Genomic DNA, 27,240 nt, shown 5'->3' with positions numbered 1-27,240 from the left:
CTAATGACAGTGTGGGTGTCTGTATGGCAAAGACTCCAGGGGTTTGAAGGAGGCAGCTCATCACTACCTTCTTAAGGACAATTAAAGATGGGCAATGACTGCTTACCCAGCTGGAGATGCCCACATCCTATGAAGGAATTAAAAATACAAATAATTAAGCATGGCAGATTTTCTTCTGAACAGGGCATTGGAGAACCATATGGGATTTTAACCACAATCATTTCACCCTTGCCAGTATGCTTGCAGATTGGTTAATTAAATTCAGATTTCACCATCTGTTGTGATAGGATTTAAACCTATGTCCCAGAGCAATAATCTGAGTTCTGTATTACTAGTTTAGTGGCTAGACCACTAAACAAACATTCCCTCCTCTATCTGAGAAAGTTCTAAGTATTGTTCTACATGCTGTCTCCCGTGTTGTCTGCTGGGAGGTTTAAATGTGGTGTGATTTTTACAAAGCACCAGCAATGCAACCTGCTATGAGAACAGAAGCAATGTAAAGACCAAATCTGGACAAAATCAATAAGAGCTCACTAATTCGTGTGTCTTTGATGAAGTCGCTGGCTGGGAAACTGATGTTTTGTTTGCAATGCTCCAGAGGCCAGGTTGTTGGAACCTCCATCTCCCACTATCTGCTGGAAAGGTCAAGGCTTGTCTTTCAGGTTAGTATATAAAGTATATATACTGATCACTATATAAAGTAACTCAGTACGTTGTGAGGTTTTGAGTTAATTTCGGACTTAATAAAGATTGATAAATTTATGTCAGTTGGTTACCGATGGCTCTTTTATCTTTAAGGCACATAATGAGCGTAATTATCATGTGTTTTATGAGCTACTGGCAGGCCTGGATGATGTACAGAAACAAGATCTGAGTCTACAGCAATCAGAAACATACTTCTACCTCAATCAGGTAGGAATGTCCCCTCTGCTCTCTGCTATCGGTTTACCGTAAATGGACAAACATATCCTGCACAATAGATAACAAAGTGTGAAGCTGGATGAACACAGCAGGCCAAGTAGCATCTCAGGAGCACAAAAGCTGATGTTTCGGTCCTAGACCCTGCAGATCAGTGAGCACAGTGAACAGGACTTGCTGCAAGTTAAGATATAGGTAATAGAGATTTGGATGACTTTCTGATAAAGTACTTATTCATTTCCAGTTCACACCACTGTGTTTGAAAGTTCCAACAGATTCCTATCTATCGTCACCCACCCTTTAGGCTTCAGCTTAGCAAGAAAGCACATAAGTAGCAATAGTTCTTTTAGGCCAATACATTGAGGAACCAACCAGAGAACAGTCTATTTTAGAGTGTATGCTATGCAATGAGAAAGGATTAATTAACAGTCTTGTTGTGAGGGGGCCCGTTGGGAGGAGCAAATATATTCTGTTGGAGAGCAATGTGTTGAAAATGAAACTGGGGTCCTAAATCTAAACAGATCAAATTGTGACAATCTGTGCATTTAAGAGGGATTTGTTCTGTCCTATTTCTCTTGAAGAGGGATGTTGTAAACCTGGTAATGAGATGTCTGCCCCATGGAAAGCCAAACTTTGGTTTTTTTTAAGTGGGCAAAAGAAGTATAAGTGGGTGAAGTCAGGTTCACCAGACCCGGGTTTTAGTTTTGTTTTCAGTTGTTGATGATGGGTTTTGGAGTTAAAACTAATTTTGATTCTATTATTACGTGCACTTGAGTATAAAAGTACAGGGATACTTTAAAAAATGAATAATGTTGCCACATAAGACATCATCTTAGGTATAAGTACTTAGGTGCAGAATCTTAAGAACAAAGTTGAAGGAAAGAACAAAGTTATATAGTTCTTTATGCTTCAGCAAAAAGATTGAGCTATCTCTCTGCTGCCAGATTCATTCAGTTGGTGTCCCTTCTCCTGACTGGAGAAGAAAGAAGACGAGGGAAATCTGTTTTGCTGAATTTGCCTTTGCCAAGGGTATGTTTAAGGGATGCTGCTACATTGAAACATTAGATGAGTAGTTGTTAATTTATTTTTATTGTTGTATTTCAATAGAGTTAAAGTTTGTATTTTAACTGCGGTTTAAGAATCAAGTGTGTTTTGCTTAAAGCCTAGTTGTTGACAAATCAAGTCACATCTGAGACACAGCACCTTTAAATAAGATAAAAAGTCAGGGTCTAGGCTATCCCCTTGATATTTTTTGAGGGCATTTGGTCTGGTCCATAACAGAACAATGAGGGTGTGAGACATGAGTTGCCAAGGATATGTTGCTGAACCTTACTAAAAATGTTGATGGGTGATAGGCAATAGCTCATATTTAAAGAACATGTGCATGAATTACAACAATTGTTCAATCTGGCACAATTCTGGCACAAAAATAGAACAGGAAAGGTTGCTCAATAATGTCCTGCAAAGGAAATTAGGGATAGTATTGGATCCAAAAAGGAGCCATATAAAATTGCCAGAAAAAGCAGCAAGATTTTAGAATTGAGACCATTTAGAATTCAGCAAAAGAGGACAAAAAGTTTGATTGAGAGGGGGAAAATAGAGTTCGACAATAAATTTGTAGTGAACACAAGAACTGATCATAAAAGATTTTATAAATATATGAAGGAAAAAAGGTTAGTAAAAATAAACGTAGGTTTTTCACAATAAAATATCAGTAAATTATAATGGGAGAAAAGAAATGGCAGAAGAATTAAACACACACTTTGGTTCTGCCTTCACAAAATAGAGCATAAAGAATTCCGCAGAAATGTTAGGGAACCAAGTGTCTAGTGAGAGGGCGGAATTAAAGGAAGTCAGTATTATTAAGAAAATGGTGCTGGAGAAATTAAGAAGGCTAACGGTTGACAAATAATTAGGGTCTGATAATCGACATCCCAGAGCACTAAAGGAAGTGGCCCTGGAAACATTGGATGCTTTGGTGTGATGCAGGACCCAGTGGCTTCATTGGCAGCTGTATTGCAGAGGTCCAGTGAAGGCCTTTGGTGGTAACAGCTTGAGTAGAGATGAGTTGGCGCCAGTGAGTGGTAACTCTTATTCTGGACTTGTCTTATTCTGGACTTGTCTTATTCTGGACTTGTGGCTGGCTGTTCCAGGCCCATGGCTGAGCACCTAATAAGAATGACAGTAAAGTTGAACTTTATTTCTTTGTTTGTCTGTCCTTATATTCTATCTTGTGGTTTATTTTTTCTGTACTTTAAGATGGCACCTGAGAGTGGTGAGCCTACATGACACTTTTCACTGTATTTTATAATAAAATACATGTGATTATAAATAATAAATAAATCAAGATAATAAATAAATTATATTGACTCTGTAGCAATTCCTACAGACTGGAGAGAAGAAAGGTAACAACCAAATTTGAGGGAAAGAGAAAAGCAGACAATTCTATACCAGTTAGCTTTACATCAGTACTGGGGAAATTGCAAGAGGCTACTATAAAAGATGTGAGAAGTAATTTGGAAAGCGTTAGCTGGATAGGTCAAAGCTAACATGGGTTATGAAAGCATGTCATGCTTAACAAATCTACTGGAGATTTTTGAGGATGCAACTAGTAAAGGTAATGAAGGAGAACTAGTAGATATGGTATATTTGGATTTTCAGAAGCTTTTGATAAGTTCCTCACAAGATGGGCAAAATTAAAGTATGTAGGATCAGGGAAATATGAATTGGTTGACAGACAGGAAGCAGACAGTGGGAATAATGGGCTTTAATTAGTGGCAGACAGCAACTAGTGGGATACCACGTGGATAATGCTTGGGCCCAGCTATTCATGACATTCTATAACAGACCTAAATGCAACATTTCTAAGTTAGTTGTGAGGAGGATCCAAGGAGGCTTCAAGATAATTAAGAAAGTTAAGTGAGAAAACACATGGTGGTCACGATCGTCCTAGAGAACTGCTCTACCAATACAGAGAGAGAACTGGTGGTGAGGTTAATCTAAAGGTCCCCGTACCTCAAGTGAGGAGCAAAGATGAGAAGGCAAGGCATTCATGGTAACCTCAGCCAGCTCAGGAGTTGAACCCACACTGCTGCAATTGCTGTGCATTACAAACAAGCCATCCAACCAACTGAGCTAACAACCACCTATAAGAATAAATTAGTTTGGCTAGGCCTGTATTCTCTAGAGTTTAGAAGGAAGCAAGAGGTTCTGATTGAAACGTTTAAAATTCTAATGGGCTGGACAGTCTAGATGCCGGGAAGATGTTTCTTCTGGTTGGAGAGTCTAGAACCAGAAAACACTGTCTCGTGTAATGGGTTAGATCATTTAGGACTAAGATTGGGAAATATTTCTTCACTCAGACGGTAGTGAACCTGCAGAATTCACTGCCAAGGAGGCAATGGAGGTCAAATCATTGAATATATTCAAGAAAGAGGGTTTTGTTTTTCAGACTTCAAAGGGTCATGGGAAGAATGTGGGATTATGAGACCATTATGATGGACAATCAGCCATGATTGTATTGAGTGCCTTAGCAGGTTCAAAGGGTTGAATAGCCTATGCCTGCTCCTGGTTTCTATGTTCCATGTTCTTTAGACATTTGGGGAACAGCGTTTTAGGTTTCTACTCCACTTTATGTGAGGAATGACCATCTGTGGTCAACTAAATATGTACAATTGAGTTGTGAGAAGGATGTATGGAGGTTACAAAGGGATATGGATTAGTGAAGTGAGTGTGCGTTAATTTGTCAAATGGAGCATAATGTGGAAAACTGAGAAACTATGCATTTCAGTAGAATGAAAGACAATTGTGTGACCTGAACAGTGAGAGATTGCAGATAGAATTGGGTGTTCTAGAGCGTGAATCATAATGTTAGCAAGCAAGTACAACAAATAATTACAGAAGCTAATGTAAATGATCATTTATTGCAAGGGGAATTGAGTGCAAAAGTAGGCTGCAGTTATACAGGACACTGGTGAGACTAAATCTGGAGCACTGTGCACAGTATTAATCTTGTTTAAGGAAGAATTAATCTTATTTAAAGTATTGGAAACAGTTCAGAGAAGATACTGATTTCTGCATGGGTTGTCTTATGAGCAAAGACTGGATGGGCAAGACTTACATCTGCTGGAGTTTAGAAAATTCAGAGGAATTTGATTAAAACATATAAAATCCCTAAGGGGCTTGGCAGACTATATGCAGATTTCCTTTTGCCGTAGGGTATTGAACCAGGATCATGGTTTAGATATCAGGGGTAGATAAATTTCTGAAAATTTAGGGTGGTGAAACATTATTTTTGGTCAGGGGGAAATGTGGATTTGATGTTAAAATCAGATCAGCCATGATCTTTTAGAATGGTGGAATAAGCTCAAGCGGCTGAATGGTCTACTCCTGGTCCTAATTCATATGGATGAATGTTGAATTTTAATTAGGAATGTACTGGTCATGTATATTTCTCCAAAAAAGCAATGAAAAGTGTTATAATGTTATAAGTGGTATAAGTGTTACCATGACTCCTGTGTTAGTGACATAAGTCATAAGTAAATTCATAAATAACAATAAAAAGTAAATTTAAGACCAAAGTTTATCACAGTCCATTTAACGGGTCCCGGTTTCGGAGGAAGCTGATCAAAAGATGTAACACACAGACAGAATGAGACCATCGATCCATGACGAGAACACCAAGCCGGGACACCGGGAAAACTGGGCCTAAAGCCTCTGCTGAAGAAAACCACCTCCAGGACAAGACCACCGTCCTGTAGGTAAATCGCCGGGCCGGGAGTCGGAATGCCGGGGAGTTGGAAAGCCGGGAGCCAGAACAGCTGGAGTCGGAATGCCAGGAGTTGGAATGCCGGGAGGGCAGAATGACGGAAAGTCAGAATGCCGGGAGGTCAGATTGCTGGGGAGTAGGAATGCCAAGAGTCAGAATGCCAGGAAGTATGAGCATCAGGAGTCAGAACATTGGGAGTCGAATGCCAGGAGTTAGAATGCTGGGGAGTCAGAATGTCGGGGAGTTGGAACGCCGGGAAGTCAGAATGCCAGGAAGTAGGAACACCAGGAGTTGGAACACTGGGAAATCAGGATGCCGGGCAGTTGGAATGCTGGGAATCAGAATACTGGGGCCGGAAGCTTTCACCAGAGCTTAAACCAGATTGCCGACAAGATCTGCTGAATGACTGGCTGTAAATGAACATTCTCCTCCTTGTTCTGACTCACCCACCAGAGGAGGTACTTTCTCCACGTCCGTCTATCAAATTCCTTTGTCATTTTAAACACCCTGATTAAATTACCCCTCAGCTAATCCTGTGAAGCTCTAAATTCATTAGCCACCTTATTTCTTTGCACATACTTTCATTCTTTGCATTCAAACAAAAATTAAATACTTTAACGTGTGGATGCTGAGATAATTCCTGTGTAGGCCTTAGTCACAATGTATAATTTTAGCATCTTCATGTGATGGAAAAAGTTCTGAGAAACTTTAAGTGGGAGCCTACAGATGAATACGCAGATTAAAATGCCTCAATTATGCTTTCATATACTGTCTGGGCTTGTGTGCCATTGACCCACTGTTATGCTGATAGTCCCAAAGAGATGGGGCTTTATTCTTTTGAGAAATGTGGATTATGAGTGATTTGATCAAAAATAAGGTGATGGTGTTCGTGTTGATTGTCTTGATATTTTTCACCTGAACTTGTTAGGGACAGAATTAGAATAGAATTGGAAAATATTTGCAACTCGGAAAGAGTCAAATCAGTCCATTGTGACCATACTTGCTCACTGCAAGAAAAACTCAATTCAGTTCACTAACCCACCTTTTCCTGTGATCCTTCAACCTGACTTCAGGTATTTCCTAAGCCATTTTGGAAGCAATGATTGAATATGTGGTCCCCACACCCTCAGGGAATGATTTCCAGGTCTGAACTACAAAACATTTACCTTATGGAGATTTTAATAGTTCTTCCCTACCCAGAGAATATTGTTAAAAAATGTTCTGAGGACTCGTTCATGGAAATATGGAGAAACTATTTCCAACATTGAGGGAGAACAAGAACATAATCAGAGGGGAATCATTGTGGAACAATATCAGAAAACCGTTCTTTCCAGGAAGGGGACCTCTGACCAGGCCACTTTGAGATTTCAGACTGAGTTTGGTCATTTTTTAATCAGTAGAAGCTTCAAAGGACCTTAGAAAAGTGGCTAAATGGGATTGATATACTGATCAGCCAGGATCTTATTGAACAGTGGCTCTGGGACTAATTCAGTTGCCAAAAAGGAGAGAAGAATATTTCTTATTCTTTCCCCCTCATTATCTTGAGTTTTTTTGCTCTCGTCAGATACCACGTGGGAGATGCAAGTTAAAGGCATCACGCTGGTGTGGAACAGACTGGAGTACTTGCTAATCTATTCCAGTTATTATTTATCATATGTTTGTATTGTTGGATGATGATCATTTAGTGAGGTATTTTAAGGTTGCTCTGTTACTGCGTGCCACTGCCTACTCTGTAATTATTGACTAGCCTGGTATCTGCTGCTCTGAGGTTTGTTTCTGCATCTTGGGCAGGGTGGAGCATGTGAGATCACTAGCAAACAGGAGCACGAGGACTTCCTACGTTTGCTGCATTCTCTGGGAAGAATTGGGCTGTTGGAGGATCAACTGCAAACAATGTGGTCCATCTTGTCCTCCATCTTGCAGCTGGGCAATGTTTGTTTCACATCCTATGAGGTAGGTTGGATTGGCACAAATTCCAAACTTGGTATACAGTTACATTACAAGCATGGTGCTGACATGCTTCTGTTGTGTTTTGCTCCAACATTGAATTTGTGTCTTACTGTATAACCCTTGTGATAATTCAGGGTTTCTAACTGAAAGTCAACAGGAAACCCGTGGTGTTTTCTTTTTCTTTATTCTTTCACAGGATGTGGACATTATTGACAAGGCCAGATTTATTGCCTACCTCTAATTGCCCTGGAATCAAGACTTGCTAGGCTATTCCGAAGGACAGTTAAGAGTAAGCCCACATGACTGTCAGCCTGGAGTCACACGTAGACCAGACAGGCAGAGGGGCAGATCTCTTTCCCTCAAGGATGTGGGTGAACCAGATGGTTTCTATAGCAATCAGTACTAATTGTCATGGTCACCAGTACTGGGACTAGCCTTGTAATTCCAGGCTTTTTAACTAAATTTAAATTCTGCCAGTTGCCAAGTTGGAGAGATAGTGAGGCTTCTTGACTGAAAGCTGAGACAGATTTTAAAGACGAATGATGTTTGATAATATTTACTTCATGGTTTTGGGAGAGGCCAGTAGAAACAAGATGGCCACTAGGACAGCTGTGAGCCTCATCAGCTAAAGAGGACATTCCTAAATTAAAATCTAATAACAGCCCCATTATTTTTTAGAAAATAATGGATACAAGTGCTGTAAGATAGGGAATCACCATTACTATGGTTGGAGTGAAGATAGGATAACTGAAAAAGAAAAGACAAATTAGACTGAGAATTTGAAAGTATCATAGAGACTAGAATATAGAACATAGAACAGCAGTACAGGCCCTTCAGCCCTCATTGTTGCGCCGACCTGTGAAACCAAATTGAAACCCATCTAACCTACACTATTCCATTATTATCCATATGTTTATCCAATGACCATTTGAATGCCATTAAACTCGGCGAGTCTACTACTGTTGCAGGCAGGGCATTCCACGCTCTTACTACTCTCTGAGTAAAGAACCTACCTCTGACATCTGTCTTATATCTATCACCCCTCAATTTGAAGCTATGTCCTCTTGTGCCAGCCATCTCCAATCGAGGAAAAAGGCTCTCACTGTCCACCCTATCTAATTCTCTGATCATCTTGTATGTGTCTGTTAGGTCACCTCTTAACCTTCTACTCTCTAATGAAAACAGCCTCAAGTCCCTCAGCCTTTCCTCATAAGACCTTCCCTCCATACCAGGCAACTTCCTGGTAAATCTCCTCTGCACCCTTTCCAATGCTTCCACATCTTTCCTATAATGTGGCGACCAGAACTGTACACAATACTTCAAGTGCAGCCACACCAGAGTTTTGTACAGCTGCAACATGACCTCATGGCTCCAAAACTCAATCCCACTAACAATAAAACCTACATACCGTATGCCTTCATAACAACCCTGTCAACCTGAGTGATAATGGGAATTGCAGATGCTGGAGAATCCAAGATAACAAAGTGTGGAGCTGGATGAACACAGCAGGCCAAGCAGCATCTCAGGAGCACAAAAGCTGATGTTTCGGGCCTAGACCCTTCATCAGACAGGGGGATGGGGAGAGGGAACTGGAATAAATAGGGAGAGAGGGGGAGGCAGACCGAAGATGGAGAGAAAAGAAGATAGGTAGAGAGGAGAGTATAAGTGAGGAGGTAGGGAGGGTATAGTTCAGTCCAGGGAAGACGGACAGGTCAAGGAGGTGGGATGAAGTGGTAGGTAGGAAATGGAGGTGCGGCTTGAGGTGGGAGGAAGGGATGGGTGAGAGGAAGAACAGGTTAGGGAAGCGGAGACAGGCTGGGCTGGTTTTGGGATGCCGTGGGGGGAGGGGACGAACTGGGCTGGTTTTGGGAAGCGGTGGGGGAAGGGGAGATTTTGAAGCTTGTGAAGTCCACATTGATACCATTGGGCTGCAGGGTTCCCAAGCGGAACCTTTGGGTGGCATCATTGTGGTACTGCAGGAGGCCCATGATGGGCATGTTGTCTGAGGAATGGGAGGGGGAGTTAAAATGGTTCACGACTGGGAGGTGCAGTTGTTTGTTGCGAACTGAGCGGAGGTGTTCTGCAAAGCGGTCCCCAAGCCTCCGCTTGGTTTCCCCAATGTAGTTCGCCTAGCCGAACTCATCCTCACCCTCAACAACTTCTCTTTCGATTCCTCCCACTTCCTACAGACAAAGGGGGTGGCCATGGGTACCCGCATGGGCCCAAGCTATGCCTGTCTCTTTGTAGGTTACGTGGAACAGTCCCTCTTTTGCACCTACACAGGCCCCATACCCCACCCCTTCCTCCGTTACATTGATGACTGTATTGGCGCTGCCTCTTACTCCCCAAAGGAGCTCGAACAGTTCATCCACTTCACCAACACCTTCCACCCCAACCAAGTTCACCTGGGCCATCTCCAACACATCCCTTGCCTTCCTAGACCTCTCAGTCTCCATCTCAGGTAACCAGCTAGAAACTGATGCCCATTTCAAGCACACTGACTCCCACAACTACCTAGAATACACCTCCTCCCACCCATCCTTGTCTGCCTTCCGGAGAGACCAATCTCTACGCGACTCCCTTGTCCGCTCCACGCTCCCCTCCAACCCCGCCACACCCGGCACCTTCCCCTGCAACCGCAGGAAGTGCTACACTTGCCCCCACACCTCCTCCCTCACCCCTATCCCAGGCCCCAAGACCTTCCATATCAAGCAGATGTTCACCTGCACATCTGCCAATGTGGTGTATTGTATCCATTGTAGCCATTGTGGCTTCCTCTACATTGGGGAAACCAAGCGGAGGCTTGGGGACCGCTTTGCAGAACACCTCCGCTCGGTTCGCAACAAACAACTGCACCTCCCAGTCGCGAACCATTTCAACTCCCCCTCCCATTCCTCATACGATATGTCCATTATGGGCCTCCTGCAGTTCCACAGTGATGCCACCCGAAGGTTGCAAGAACAGCAACTCATATTCCGCTTGGGAACCCTGCAGCCCAATGGTATCAATGTGGACTTCACAAGCTTCAAAATCTCCCCTTCCCCCACTGCATCCCAAAACCAGCCCAGTTCTTCCCCTCCCCCCACTGCATCATAAAATCAGTACAGCCTGTCTCCGCTTCCCTAACCTGTTCTTCCTCTCACCCATCCTTTCCTCCCACCTCAGGCCGCACCTCTATTTCCTACCTACCACCTGATCCCACCTCCTTGACCTGTCCGTCTTCCCTGGACTGGCCTATCCTCTCCCTACCTCCTCACCTATACTCTCCTCTCTACCTATCTTCTTTTCTCTCCATCTTCGGTCTGCCTCTCCCTCTCTCCCTATTTATTCCAGTTCCCTCTCCCCATCCCCCTGTCTGATGAAGGGTCTAGGCCTGAAACATCAGCTTTTGTGCTCCTGAGATGCTACTTGGCCTGCTGTGTTCATCCAGCTCCACACTTTGTTATCAACCTGGGTGGCAACTTTCAGGGATTTATACACATGGACACTGAGATCTCTCTGCTCACCCACATTACCAAGAATTTTACCATTAGCCCAGTACTCTGTATTCCTGTTACTCCTCCCAAAGTGAATCACCTCACACTTTTCCGCATTGACCTCATTTGCCACCTCTCAGCCCATCTTAGCAGCTTATCTACATCCCCCTGTAACCTGCAACATCCTTCTGCACTATCCACAACTCCACTGACTTTAGTGTCATCTGCAAATTTACTAACCCTTCCTTCTACGCCCTCATCCAGGACATTTATAAAAACAACAAACAGCAGTGGCCCTAAAACAGATCCTTGCGGTTCACCACTAGTAACTGGTCTCGAGGTTGAGCATTTCCCATCAACCACCACCCTCTGTCTTCTTCCACCTAACCTTTTTTTGATCCAAGCTGCTTATCACCCTCAATCCCATGACTCCGTATTTTATGCAATATCCAACTAACGGTATGCTCAGAGGCCAGTCGCTGGGGTACAGTCGTTTGAGGGGTGGAGGGGGAAACCATGAGGAGGACAGAGCATACAGAGATCAATACAAAGACGGCTAGCGAAGGCAAGATTTGAACGGAGATGGGACAAATTGAACATTAGAAGAGACTAGACCTGGAGGAGAAAACTAAAACATTGATCTTCCTGTTCAGGAGATTACACAACCAATACACTGCAAGGGTGCGAAGGAGGATTCAGAGGAGGTAATAAGAGAGACAGATGGATTAGTCCTATTTGAAAGCGAGGGTGAAGACAATTAATGCATATTTTAAATAGAGTTATGAAGATGATATATATTAGTACAAGCTTTGGAGTAACTCGGGAATCATATGTGAATGGCAAAAGGATAGATTCATTTGAAACAAGATGTGACCTGATATGTTGGCGTAAGAAACAGTTAAACATGAAATCCTATGACATTCTCAGTCACTATGTGTTATCAGTGGTTCACCCAATACTCCTGGGCACTGAGTGGGGAGATGGTGGTTTGGTGGTCACATCAGTGGTCTACTAATCTAGAGGCCATCTGTAACCTGTATTCCTGAAGGGTCACGTAAAATTTCTTCTTCCACACTTTCTGGTGAGGAACCAGTTGACAGTGTTCTGCGTCAATAGTGCCTGACGCTCCTTGACTGGCCGTCAGTGGATGAAGAGATATTCATGCTTTCAGTCCCAAATCCTTCCCTCTTCCTTTAGAAAGAGAATCAATGCTCTTCGGAAAAGTTCTTCGGAGTCTCAGATTGCAAACCTGCTACAGATTTCTCTTTTCCACTGCAGTGCTGTAAATCTTTTGTCTTTGGCTGTGGTAAATTTTCACTTCAGTAAGTTTAATTAAAGACTTGATATTGCAGTGATTCATAAGTTTCTGAGAACTTGAAGCAGTTGAAAAAGCATGAGTATGTGACTTAGTTCAGCAAAGGCGTACATCTGGAAATACATTATCCACTGACACAGAAAAAACAGATTCATAATTAAAGTTATTACTTGCTAGTGTAGCAATTACATCAATAAGAAATGAATTATTCATAGATAACAAAGTAATGGAGTCATATATGGAGCCAGAGAAAGTGGGAGGTAATTTGGCCCTTTGAGCTATAAAAACATATCTAGTAGCTGTTTAATTGCCCTGCCTTTCCCATGTTCTCAATAATCAATCCCCCCCATTTCAGATAGTGCATTTATCTTCAATAATCTTTTTATTCCCACAAAATTATACAAGTTCTGGCAGTCCACTTTTACATCCTTTTACAAGTTTACTTTCATACTCTGTTTTCCTCTCTCGATCAATTTTTTGGTACACCCTTTGCTAAAATCTAAATTCTAAATTTCTCCTAATACTCAGCTTTGTTACTTGTTTGAACAACTTTATGTGACACTTATTTAGATCTAATACTAAACTCTATTTCTTTTCCTGATTTTTTTATTCATTGGAGGAATGTGGGCTTTGCTTGCTGGCAAGCATTATTTTTCTTAGTGCCCCTGAAAAGGTGGTGGTGAGCTGCAGTCCATTGTGTGGCAGTAACTCCCTAATTCTGCTAGAAAGATAAAGCATTCGCAACAACCTTCAGCCAGAAATGTTGAGTGAATGATCCATCTTAGACTTCTTCAAAGATCCTCAGCATTACAGATGCCAGTTTTCAGCCAATTCAATTCACTCATCATGATGTTAAGAAACAGCTGAAGATACTGGAAGTGACAAAGGTTATGACACCTGAGAACATTCCAGCAATAGTACTGAAGACTTGTGCTCTAGAAATGGCCAAACCTCTAGCCAAGCTCTTCCAGTACAGTTACAACGCTGACAACTACCTGACATCAGGATAAATGCAACCTAGCCAATTAACACGTGATTCATTTACTCTCAATCCACAGTTAAGTGATGAAAGGTGTCATCAACAATGCTATCAAGTAGCACCTGCTTAGCAATAACCTGCACAGTGATGTCCAGTTTTGGTTCAGCTCCTGGCCTCTTTACAGCCTTGGTTCAAATATGGACAAAAGAGTTGAATCCCAGAGGTGGGGTGAGAACGACCTCTTTAATGACAAGGGTGCATCTGAATGAGTGTGGCATCAAGATGCCTAGCAAAGCTGGAGTCAGTTAGAATCAGGGTTGGTGTCATACCTAGCATATAGGAGGATGGTTGCAGTTGTCGAAAGTTAGTCATCTCAGCTCCAGGACATCTCTGCAGGAGTTCCTCAGTGTAGTGTCCTAGGCCCAACCATCCTCAGCTGCTTCATCAATGACCTTCCCTTCATCATAAGGACAGAAGTGGGGATGTTCACTGAGTTTTGTAAAATGCTCAGCACAATTCATGACTCCGCAGATACTGAAGCAGCCCATGTCCAATTGCAGCATAACATGGAAGAATCAGGCTGATAGTGGCACACAATCATGTCATACAAATGCCAGGCTATAGCCATCTCCAACAAGAGAGAATCTAATATCATCACTGAATTCCCTGATATCAACATCCTGTGGCTTACCAATGACCAGAAACTAGACTGGACTAGCAATGTAAATACTGTGGCTATAAGAGCAGGTCAGAGGCTAGGAATCCTGTAGCAAGTAACTCATCTTCTGGCCCCCTATTTGTCTTAATAAATGTAGCTCTAACACCAGAAGAAGCTTAACACCATCCAGGGCAAAACAGCCTTTTTGGTTGGCTTAATGTTCACCAGCATTTGCTCCCTTCCAATGCTCAGTAACAGTGGTGTACTACCTACAAGATGCACTCCAGAAATTCACCAAGGCTCCTGAGATAGAACCCATCAATCCAAACCGACCACCTCATTCATCTAGGAGGACAGAAGCACCAGACACATGGGAACAACAACACCTACAAGTTCCCATTCAAGCCACTCACCAGCCTGACTTGGAAATATATTGCTGTCCCTTCAGTGTCGCTGGGTTAAAATCTTGGAATTCCCTCCCAAAAGGCATTCTGGGTCTACCCACAGCAAACAGACTGCAGTGTTCAAGAAGGAAGCTCATCATCAAGTTCTGTTAAATTAAATGGTCTATCGCAGCCTCACTTCATAACTCAAACCCTCTATCCCAGCAACATCCTGTAAATCTCTTCTGAACCCTCTGCAGCTTAATAATATCCTTGCGAGAACAGAGCGACCAGAACTGGACATAGTACCCCAGAGGAGGCCTCAGCAACATCCTGTACAACATTACCCAAGCCCCTACTTTTAACTATATAACTTTTACCCCTGTTTGTTTTATCAAAATGCAATACCTTGCATTTATCCAAACTGAATACCATCTACTAATCTTCAGCCCATTGACCCGGTTGATCAAGATCTCCTCGTAGTCTTAGATAACCTTCTTCACTGTCCACTGTACTGCCAATTTTGTTCATTCGCAAACTTACTAGCCAAGCCTTCTATATTCTCATCTAAATCATTTATATAAAATGACAAACAAAAGTGGAGCCAGCATCAATCCATATGGGGACACCACCAGTCACAGGACTTTAGCCTGAAAAACAAGCCTTCACCATCACTGTCTGTCTCCTGCCATATTGCCAATTTTGGACCCAATTGCGAAGTTCACCCTGATTGCCAAGTGATCCAAGTTTACTAATTAGTCTGCCATGCAAAACCTTATCAAAGGCATTACTAAAGCCCAAGTAAACAATGCCTACTGCCCTGCCCACATCAATAGACGCATATAGTCATAGAAATGTACAGCATGGAAACAAACCCTTGAGTCCAACTTGTCCATGCCGACCAGACATTCTAAATTAATTTAGTCTCATATGCCAGCATTTGACGTACATCCCCCTAAATCCTTCCTATGCATGTACCCACCTAGATGACTTTTAAATGCTGTAATTGTACCAGCCTCCACTACTTCCTCTGGAAGCTTGTTCCATAGACACACCACCCATTGTGTGAAAAAGTTGCCACTTAAGTCCCTTTAAAAACATCCCTTCTCACCTTAAAACAATGGCTTCTAGTTTTGGACTCCCCCTACCCTGTGGAAAAGACCTTGGCTATTCTTCCTATCCAAGTCCCTCATGCTTTTGTAAACTTCTATAAGGTTACACTTCAGCTTCCGACACTCCAGGGAAAATAGCCCCAGCCTATTCAACTCTCTCTATAGCTCAAACTCTGTAACCGCAACAACATCCTTATAAACCTTCTCTGAACCCTTTCACGTTTAAGTATATCTTTCCTATAACAGGGAGACCAGAATTGAACAGATTATTCCGAAAGTGACCTCACCAATGTCCTGTACAGCTCAATATTTGCTTCCAATCCCTATACTCAATGACTGACCAATGAAGGCTAGCGTAACAAACACCTCCTTCACCATCCTATCTACCTGTGACTCCACTTTAAAGGAACTATGAACCTGCACTCCAAGGTATTTTTGTTTGGCAACACTCCCCACGACATCTCCATTAAGTGTATAAGTCCTGCCCTGATTTACTCTACCAAAATGCAACATCATATGTTTATTTAAATTAAACTCCACGGCCCATTGACCCATCTGATCAAGGTCCCATTGTACTCTTGAGGTAACTCCTTCCCTGCCCGCTACACCACCGATCTTGGTGTCATCTGCAAACTTACTAACCATATCTCCTATATTCACATCCAAATCGTTTATATAAGTGAGGAAAAGCTGTGGACCCAGCACCAATCCTTGTGGCACACCGCTGGTCACAGTCCTCCAGTCCGAAAAGTAACCCTCTGTCACCAGCTTCTGTCTCCTACCTTCGAACCATTTATGTATCCAAATGGCTAGCTCTTCCTGTGTTCCATGTGATTGAACCTTTTTAACCAGTCTATCATGTGGAACCTTGTCAAATGCCTTACTAAAATCCACAGGACCATGACTGTCACTCTGCCTTCATCAGTCAACCTCGACACTTCTTCAAAAAACTCAATCAAGTTTGTGAGACTTGATATCCCATGTGCAAAACCATGCTGATTATCCCTAAACATTCCTTGCTTCTGCAAATGCATATAAATCCTAACTTTCAAAATCACTTCCAACAACTTAATAACCATCGAAGTCAGACTCACAGGTCTACAGTTCCGTTTCTCCTTGCAGCTCCTTATAAACGTACAATATTAGCCACTCTCCAGTCATCGGAATCTCATCTGTAGTTATGGATGGTGCAATTATTTCTAAACCTCACAAACATCATTGAGTTTTATGAGAAGGTGACCAAGCATGTGGATGAGGGTTGAGCAGTTGATGTGATGTACATGGACTTCAGAAAAGCCTTTGATAAGTTTCCACATGGTAAGCTATTAGAGAAAATGTGGAGGCATGGGATTGAGGGAGATTTAGCAGTTTGGATTAGAAACTGCCTTTCTGTAAGAAGGCAACGAGTGGTGGTTGATGGAAAATATTCAGCCTGGAATCTGATTACTAGTGGTGTGTCTCAAGGATCTGTTTTGGGACCACTGCTTTTTGTCATTTTTATAAATGACTTGGACGCAGGCATTGGTAGATGGGTGAGTAAGTTTGCAGATGACACTAAAGTTGGCGGACTGGTGGACAGTGTGGAAGAATGTTGCAGGTTGCAGGGAGACTTGGATAAACTGCAGAATTGGGCCGAAAGGTGGCAAATGGAGTTTAATACGGTATGATGTGAGGTGATGCACTTTGGGAAGAATAATAGGAAGGCAGAATACTGGATCAATGGAAAGATTCTTGGAAGTGTGGATGTGCAGAGGGATCTTGGTGTCCATGTACATAGATCCCTGAAAGTTGCCACCCATGTTGATAGTGCTGTTAAGAAGGCTTACGGTGTGTCAGGTTTTATTTGTAGAGGGGTTGGGTTCCGGAGCCATGATGTCATGCTGCTGTTCCTGGTTGCAGCAGCAGCGCGAGCGGGAGCTTGGACCAGGGGCCTGTCAGGAAGCCGGTGAGTCAGAGATTTTTCAAACTTTAAATGCTTACCTTGAGCGTCGGAGCCTTCTGTTTCTGGTTGCAGCAGCAGCACCTCGGAGCAGAGGTTTCTGGGAAGGGAGGGACTTTTTTTTTCATCCCTCTGCTATATAAGTGATCATTGTCTAAGCCCGAGACCCTACCCTTGTAGGGCCTCCCACCCACCCACCTCCTCTAACCTTATAAACCAGGGACAAATCAAGGTAAGCTTCTCTTTTTTTTAACTTTCTGTTTAGGGATTAGAAGGGATGGCAGTGCAGGTAGAGGAATGTTCCTCCTGCATGATGTATGAGGTGAGGGACGCCATTAGTGTCCCATCCAAATACGTCTGCAGGAAGTGCACACAACTCTTGCTCCTCCAAGACCGCAATAGGGAACTGGAGCGGGAGCTGGATGAACTTTGGATCATTCAGGAGGCAGAGTCAGTGATAGACAAGAGTTACAGGGAAGTAGTTACTCCTAAGCATGAAGAAAGCTGGGTAACTGTTAGAAGGGGGAAAAAGCAGTCAGTGCAGGGATCCCCTGTGGTCGTTCCCCTGAAAAACAAGTATACCGTTTTGGATACTGTTGGGGTGGACGACTTACCAGGGGCATGCAGTAGGGTGCAGGACTCTGGCACAGAGTCTGTCCCTCTTGCACAGAAGGGAAGGGGGGATAGGAAGAGTGTGATAGTCATTGGGGACTCAATAGTTAGAGGGACTGATAGAAGGTTTGCCGGGAACAAAAGAGACTCACGATTGGTGTGTTGCCTCCCAGGTGCCAGGGTCCGTGAGGTCTCAGATCGTGTCTTTGGGGTCCTGAAGGGAGAGGGTGATGAGCCCCAAGTCGTGGTCCACATAGGCACCAACGACATAGGTAGAAAGAGCAGACATTGGCAGGTAGAATAAAGGAGAACCCTAAAGCTTTCTATAGGTATGTGAGGAATAAGAGGAAGACTAGGGTAGGAATAGGGCCAGTCAAAGACAGAAGTGGGAAGTTGTGTGTGGACCCTGTGGAGATTGGAGAGGTGTTAAATGATTATTTCTCATCTGTTTTCACTGAGGAACAGGAGAATATTTTAGAGGAGATGACTGAGTTACGGGCTACTAGAATTGAAAGGATTAAGGTTAGTAAGGAGGAGGTTTTATCAATTCGAGAAAGTGTGAAGGTAGATAAATCCCCTGGGCTAGATGGGATTTTTCCGAGGATTGTCTGGGAAGCTAGGGAGGAGGTGGCGGAGCCTTTGGCCTTGATCTTTGAGTCCTCATTGTCTCCAGGTTTAGTACCAGAGGACTGGAGAATTGCGAATGTTGTGCCCTTGTTCAAGAAGGGCAGTAGGGATGACCCAGGTAATTATAGACCTGTGTGCCTTACTTCTGTTGCAGGAAAAATTTTGGAAAGGATTATAAGAGATAGGATTTTTAATCATCTAGCAAGCAACAATTTGATTGCAGATAGTCAGCATGGATTCGTCTAGGGCAGGTCGTGTCTCACAAAACTCATTGAGTTTTTTGAGAATGTGACCAAGCATGTGGATGAGGGTTGAGCAGTTGACGTGGTGTACATGGACTTCAGAAGAGCCTTTGGTAAGGTTCCACATGGTAGGCTATTGGAAAAAGCACAGAGGCACGGGATTGAGGGAGATTTTAGCAGTTTAGATTAGAAACTGGCTTTCTGTAAGAAGGCAACAAGTGGTGGTTGATGGAAAATATTCAGCCTGGAGTCCGATTACTCATGGTGTGCCTCAAGGATCTGTTTTGGGACCACTGCTGTTTGTCATTTTTATAAATGACTTGGACGCAGGCATTGGTGGATGGGTGAGTAAGTTTGCAGATGACATTAAAGGCGTTGGAGTGGTGGACAATGTGGAAGAATGTTGCAGATCACAGGGGGACTTGGATAAACTGTAGAATTGGGCTGAAATGTGGCAAATGGAGTTTAATACGGTATAATGTGAGGTGATTCACTTTGGGAGGAATAATAGGAAGGCAGAATACCGGATCAATGGAAAGATTCTTGGTAGTGTAGACGTGCAGAGGGATCTTGGTATCCATGTACATAGATCCCTGAAAGTTGCCACCCAGGTTGTTAGTGCTGTTCAGAAGGCTTATGGTGTTTTAGGTTTTATTGGTAGAGGGATTGAGTTCCAGAGCCGTGATGTACAAAACGCTAGTGCGGCCTCACTTGGAATATTGCATACAGTTCTGGTCGCCCCATTACAGGAAGGATGTGGGAGCATTGGAAAAGGTGCAGAGGAGATTTACCAGGATGTTGCCTGGTCTGGAGCGCAGGCCTATGAAGAAAGGCTGAGGGACTTGGGTCTATTCTCATTGGAGAGAAGGAGGCTAAGAAGGGATTTAATAGAGACATATAAGATGATCAGAGGATTAGATAGGGTGGACAGTGAGAGTCTTTTTCCGAGGATGATGACTTCAGCTTGCACAAGCGGGCATAGCTACAAATTGAGGGGTGATAGATTTAAGACAGATGTCAGTGGCAAGTTCTTTACTCAGAGAGTGGTAAGGGCATGGAACGTCCTGCCTGCCAATGTAGTTAACTCAGCCACATTAGGGGCATTTAAACAGTCCTTGGATAAGCATGTGGATAATGATGGGATAGTGCAGGGGGAGGGGCTTAGATTAGTTCACAGGTCAGCGCAACATCGAGGGCTGAAGGGCCTGTTCTGCGCTGTATGGTTCTATGTTCTATGTTCTATTATGGGCCTGTAATTTCATCCCTAATTTACCAGAACAGCCTGGAATACACTAGATCAGGACGCAGACATTTATCCACCTTTATATTTTCAAGATCTTCAGCACTTCCTCTTCTGCAATGTCAATTGTTTTCAAAACATCAATATTTATTTCTTTGAGTTCTGTGGCCTCTACTTCTTTCCCCACAGTAAAAACTGATGCAAAATATTCATTTCACTACCTCTCCCATCTCTTAAGGCTCAACACAAAGATGACATCTTTGATCTTTAGGGGGCCCTACTCCCTCTCTATTTGCTCTCTTGTTCTTAATGTACTTTTAGAATCTTTTTGGATTATTCTTATCCATAATTAACTTTATCGGCCATGTGCCTTTCATACTTACCCTTTGACAGCATCTGTCAACATGGCTATTAGGATTTTAAATTTCTGATTTCGGCAGCTGACAGATGTGAAAGGGGACTGCGGTTTGTTTCACTCTCACAGCACTATGTTACAAGAGAATTGTCAGAATGTAAGTGCAGAAACACTGAATGGAATCTCCTCTCAGAGCTGCAGAGCTCATCCTTTTTGCATGGGATTGACACTCCATAGATAATCTGGCCAGGATAATCTGACCTTCAAACTCACAGGAGCTCTCAAATCAGCAGAATTGACTACTACAGGGTGCCTCTGACATGTGACTGACCTTGGGGGTGCTTTTCTAGGATGGATCCCAGGAGCTCGCTGTCATTGTTAGTTACACCGAGATACGAGTTGCAGCCCAGATGCTACAGGTCTCTTCAGACAGGCTTCATGGTGCCATCACACAGCGTGTGACAGTGAGTATAACGCAACATGAGACAAAACAATCATCGCTCAGAACTATATTAACAGGAGGGATTCTGGCAAAGCATTGGTTGTTTGATCACCTATTTCCTTTCAACATGTGTCTGTCCATTAGTCTGTGTGCATGTGTTCATGGATCTCTATCAAAGTGTAAACCTGTCTCTGTGGCTATATTTAATTTTCTTTCGTATTTGTCCATGTCACTAACTTTCTCTACTGTCTCTTTCTTTAAGATTTGTCCAAAACCCTAGGACTGGGAGAAGGCACATCTTGCCTCATCATTTTCATATCGGCCCTCAGCCCCTCAGACACAAGCAAGTAGTCGCCCCTGGGGTTTCCCTGGTCTCAAGCACCAGAGATAGGTAGGAAAATCCTACATGCAGCAGTGAATGCAATAGGGAAACCTAAAGACATAGTCTCCTCTGCATTTCCCTGTCCATGCTCTCAACAATAGGAAAATCCACTTGGAGAGGCAAATACTTGAGCATGAGAGGAGATGGGACAATTAAAGGATAGCAACATGAGCGTGTATAGCTGCATGCTGCATAAATCCTTCAGCTTTGCAGTATCTGTATTTCTTTATGTTCTCGCCTGAGGGCATGTGAGTGTGAGAGTGCAAGTATATGTATTGCATGTAAATGTTGGTTCATATGTGGATAGGTATGTGATAAAGCACATACTGTGTGGGCATGGTATATGTGTGATCATCATGTTGGTTCCAGTAAGCACATACACAGAAATAAAACAGATTTGATTTATATCATTTCAGGAGACCAGTTATGACCGGATATTTTCCCCTCTCTCTGTGGAAGGCTCCATTGATGCCAGGTATCGATGCAAAACCTGTCAGAGTTTGGTCCGAAATGTATTTGTGCACCCTTTCGTCTTTATGCTTTTTCAGAAATGTTTTTTTTTTGTCTTGTCTTATCTCAGTTTCATTCCTATCTTCAAGTCTGCTTTATGTACTCTTAACCTCTCTCTCACTATCTCTCTTGCTTGTGTACTATGGTAACCCCATCAACTAAGGATTGAAGGGGAGGGGTTAATAGGTTAAACAAAGGGAATATGTTTACAATACTGCGTTCTGTAAGTAACTATTTGCATTTTTGACCAATAATGTAAAATGGAAGCTGGAATGCTTTATTGAAAAATAGAGAAACCTTGAAAACAAGTTTTACATATTGTTCAGTCATGTTGCTTTTTGAAAGCAAAAAGAGGGGAGAGTCAAGACGGAATGACATCAAGAATCTTCTGAGATAAGGAAATTTTGTCTGAAAGCAGATTGGTTGAGTTGCAGAGAGTTGCAAATGTGTAAGTACCAATAGCAAGAGAGAATGAAACTGTCCAGCCTGCAGGCAGCATCGTCTCTCTGTCTGTCTCCCACCATTTAGGGAAAAGCCTGAAAAGGCCAGCAAACTTAAAAGAAAGGATTTGTCTAAGTTCACCTGCTCCACCATTGAATCAAAGGATGACCATCACTGGACAAAAGGCAGCATCTTAGAAAAGGTCTGTGAGAGGAAAAAGGACTTCCAATCTTGTGGTCAAGACTTTTGATACCCTGTCAATTCTTTGCTGCCCATAGTGCAAATCTAAAGACATTCATCTTTTGTTTGTCTTAATTGTTAACTCATGATAACATAGGACCATGGCCAATTTTACAGCATAGAAATACTAGGATACCTGAGAGGCCCAAATGGAGAGGTGAGATGCTTGTAAACATGGAAATCAGGCTAAATACATTGAATACAATTTAAAATGACCTCTTGCCTCCAGGGTTCACCAGAGGCTTGTGAACACAGTGGAGAGAGAACTAACAGTTTCTTGGGCTGTGTTGCTGCTTTAGCGTTCTTTGGGCTGGGAGAAGCAGGAGTCTTGCCAAAGATCTGATCTACTACCTCTCACCCTTCCAGCCTAATTAACAATCTGCCTGATTGTTAAAACCATTTGGCTGGGAGCAACCCCAAAGATACCTGGCTTCAGCATCCTGTGTCTGTCATTCCTTCCCACAGGTCACACTAGCCAGCTGCTGGGTGGAAAGCAAAACCAGAAGTTTTTAAAGCAGTGTAATGATCACAGTTAATGTAATTACTGGGCAAGTCAGATTCTAGAATTCTGGTTTGAATAGATCTTCTTTTTTAAAAAATGTCATCCGCAAACTTACTAAGCATGCCTTCTATATTCTCATCCAAATCATTAGTATGAATGACAAACAAAAGAGAAGCCAGAACTGATCGCTATGGAACACTGCTGGTGATAGGCCTCCAGTCCAAAAAGCAATCTCCCAACATTAATGTCTCCTGCTGTTATGCCAATTATGTATCCAGTTGGCAAGCTCACTCTGAGCCCCAAATGACCTAACTTTACTAATTAGTCTACCCCGTGGAACCTTATCAAAGGCTTTACTAAAATCCAAATAAACAATGTCTACTGCTCTGCTATCATCAACTTTTTTGGTATCTTCCTCAAAAAACTCAACAAAGTTGTGAGACCTGATTTTCCTCACACAAAACCATGCCAACAATCCCTAATCAATTTTTGCCTCGATAACTGTTCATAAATCCTATCTTTTATAATCACCTCCAACACTTTATGCACAAATGAAGTCAAAGTCACAGATCTATAATTCTCCAGTTTGTCCTTACAAACTTCTCTAAACAAAGGTACAACATTAGCCAACTCCCAGCCATCACCCATTGTTATAGATGATGCAGATATTTCTGCAAGGGGTCTCGTAAGTTCAGCCCTTACTCCCCACAATGTTCTAGGATACATTGGATCAGGTCCCAGAGATTTATCCACTTTTGTATTTTCTAAGACCTTCCAAACTTTCTTTTCTGTAATGTGAACTGTTTTTAAAACATCAAAGTTTATTTGTCTGCATTTGCTGGACTCCATTTCTTTCCTCACAATAAAAACTGACACAAAATATTCATTTAGTATCTGGCCCATCTCCTGAGGTTCAACACAAAGACGACCTCCTTGGTGTTTAAAAGGTCCGATCCTCTCTCTGGTTACCCTCTTGCTCTTAATGTACTTGTAGAATCTCTTTGAATTATCTTTAACCTTATCTGCCAAAGTTATCTCATATCCCCTCTTTGCACTCCTGAATTCTTTCTTAAGAATGCCCCTACACTCTTAATATTGATTAACAGATTCATTTGAACCAAATTCTCAATATCTAAAACAATATTCTATTTTATTCATTAGTAGAACCTCAATTTCTTCATTCATCCATTGTTCCTTAATCTCATCAGCCTTATCCGTCACTCTAACAGAACCGTGATGTCTCTGAATTCTCAGCATCACACTCTTGAGCGTATCTCATTTGTCAGACATCCTTTTACCTGCAAACAGTCTCTTCCAATCAACTTTTCAGAGTACTTGTGTCATACCATTAAAATCTCCCGCACTCCAGTCAAAATCTTTAACTTTTATAGAAGGCTTATCCTTTTCCATAGCCGTTTTTGAAACTAATAGAATTATGATAGCTCGACCCAAAGTGTTCCCCCACATTTACTTCAGTCGCCTGCCCTGCCTTATCTCCTGAAAGATTGTGTAGTTTTGCTCCTTCTCTGGTAGGAGCATCCACAAATGGATAAACAAAATTTTCTTGAATGCATTTAACAAATTCTTCACCATCTAAGCCTTTAATACTATGGTAGACCCAGTCAATGTTTGGAAGATTAAAATCCTCCATTATTATAACATTATTATGCTTATATATATCGGACATCTACCTACATATTTGTTTCTCAATTTTCTGCTAACTACTGCCTCTCTGAGAGGACAATTGTTGGATTAGCTGCACCAATGTCCTGCTGCAATCTGCCTTTCACCAGCATCCGCATGTCACCAGGACCCATGCTCCCCCAACCCCCACTCCCACCACCACAACAAAAGCCTCATATTTCCTCATGTCTCGCTCTAACCTGAGAGTCCATTACCTCCCATTCCCCACCACCTCTCCGCAGGTAATGAGGGATACAAATGGAATCTTGTCATCTATTGCCTAAGGAATAGAGAATAAAAGTCTTGAGGATGGATGTAGTTTCACTAGGCTGATTCCAGATATGAGGGTCTTGTCTTATGAAGGGAAATTGAGCAGTTCAGGCCCAAACTCACCAAAGTTTAAAAGAATGAGACTTGGAGGTCTAAGTGAGGCACAAGGAGTAAATGTAAGGAGACTGATTTTTAATTCATGAAGGGTTATGGAGAGCAGGCAGAACAATGAAGTTAATGCCTAGATGAGATTACTCATGATCATATTAAATGGTGGACAAGTTTCAAGGGCCTGAAATGTTGTTTCTGCTCCTAGTTCCAATGCTGTTTTCGCAATGATTCAATGCTCCCCACCCCCACCGTTGCCTCTACAGTTGTCAGTTGCACCCTCCGTTATGATTGACAGACAGATTCCCAGGATTGCCCTAGGCCTGGACTCTGACCAACTTCAACAAGCAGACCCCTGGCCACAGTATTTGCAGCTGCCTGACTGACAATATATGATGTCCCTCACTGCTGTTGCTGGCCCCCACAGGGCTGACCACACTGCCCAGTCTCCAGACTGTAGTCAGACAGAACCCTGACCATGGGTGTTCCAAGCTGATCACTGCCTGGACAGTTTGTGGATTGTGACCTGAGTGATGGTTCTGATACTCCCTGACTGACAGCACTTCCCTCTGCCCCCCACTTCCCCAGCCAAATGGACTGAGGACTATCTGTTTCCGACTGAGCTATAAAGTTCTTTGGGAAGTCCTGAGCTTTTTTTTGTTTAACACTTTCATGGGATGTGGGGTCATTGCCTAGACCAACATTTACTGGCCCTTCTAAATGCCCTGGAGAATGTGGTGGTTAGCTGCCTGCCTGAAACACTGCAATCCATGTGCTGCCAGCAAGAGAAGTGCTATTCTGAAAAGCACTGTGTAAATGCAAGTTTTTTTTCTGTCACTCACTCTTTCCCTCCCTTTCTTCTCTGCTGCTTTCTTTCTGTCTTTCTCCCAATGTTTCTCCTCCCCCACTCTCTCTCAGTCTAGATCCAGAATTGATTTGGAGGAAGTGAAGGGCAGCTTTTGAAATGTCCGTGTCAGAAATTCTATCCAACGTGATCCCGTCTCTTTGTTGAATCTTGGCAGAGACAGAATGCCAGTAGTGTGAACTTGTTAGCCATTAGCAATTAGATGCCTCCTTGGTAACAATTAATGATGATGCCGCCTGGTTTGAGGTTGCCCTGATAGACCCCCACCTACATCAGGAGCACCTGGTTTGCCTGTTGGCCTTCCTCCAACTCCACCAAATCCCCACACTCCCCAATAGAGTTCACTCTTCATCCCAATGGAGGTGAGACACCGGGAGACTACCTGTTCATTCAAGACTCCAGAATTATCATATTAGCAGGAAGATCTGATAAAGCATTGGAACTGGTCTCGTTCTTCATTTGAAACCTTGGGCAGGAAGATGTGACCCTTTGCCTCAGTTTGGTGATTGTGAAGATGTGGTCACAATTTGTTTTATTTTCTCAGAGACAGTATTGCCAAAGCTCTTTATTCTGTCCTGTTTGATTGGCTCGTCCAGCAAACCAATCTGTGTCTGATGCCAGTGGAGATGGATAGCTCAGTGGGGATTGTGGATGTCTATGGATTCGAGGTAAGACTCAATATATCCTTAAATCTTATCTGTTAGTTCTATGTTGTGAATGTTCCACATGTATATATGTTTGGATATAATACATTGAATAACTAAAATGACAGATATCAGGCAGTGTGCAATGTGTCCTTCTTCATAATAAAGAATACTTACATTTATTTTGCACCTTTTGTAGTCATAGATACCTTGATGTTCTTTAGGCCTATTGTAAAGTGAATACTTTTGACATCTACCCATTGTTGCAAACTGGGAAATGCAGCAGCCAATTTGTGCACAGTGAGCTCACACAAATCATAACATGACAATGGTCAAATAATCTGCTTTGAGGGGTAAATATTGTCCATGACACCTAGGAGGACTGCCAGCTCTTCTTCAGAGTACTGTCATGTGATCTCCAAGAGGGCTAACCTCATAAAGGTCAGTGTCATAGAGTCCTTCAACAAGCAAACAGACCCTTTGGTCCAACCAATCCATGCCAACCATTTTCCCAAGCTAAACTAGATCCATCTGCCTACGCCTCACACATTTCCCTCCAAACCTTTCTTAATCATGAAC

The 27,240-nt window shown here is 42.7% G+C and overlaps 1 protein-coding gene across 1 annotated transcript in view; it reads left to right on the top strand.

Moving 5' to 3' along the window:
* Positions 1–551: 551 nt before the first annotated feature.
* The window catches only part of myo15b (myosin XVB), a 278,965-nt gene continuing 252,276 nt past the window's right edge, over positions 552–27,240 (top strand). The window contains exons 1-6 of the mRNA XM_059653562.1: positions 552–662; positions 799–912; positions 7,478–7,639; positions 20,925–21,038; positions 21,815–21,873; positions 26,562–26,685. Of these exons, the coding sequence (XP_059509545.1) occupies positions 552–662; positions 799–912; positions 7,478–7,639; positions 20,925–21,038; positions 21,815–21,873; positions 26,562–26,685 (684 nt within the window). The remainder of the gene's footprint in view (positions 663–798; positions 913–7,477; positions 7,640–20,924; positions 21,039–21,814; positions 21,874–26,561; positions 26,686–27,240) is intronic.

The sequence above is a fragment of the Stegostoma tigrinum genome, chromosome 22 (assembly GCF_030684315.1).
Source record: "Stegostoma tigrinum isolate sSteTig4 chromosome 22, sSteTig4.hap1, whole genome shotgun sequence".
Classification (NCBI taxonomy): Eukaryota; Metazoa; Chordata; class Chondrichthyes; order Orectolobiformes; family Stegostomatidae; genus Stegostoma; species Stegostoma tigrinum.
The sequence above is the reverse complement of the archived record's forward strand: the minus strand, read 5'-3'. Positions and strand labels throughout refer to the sequence as shown.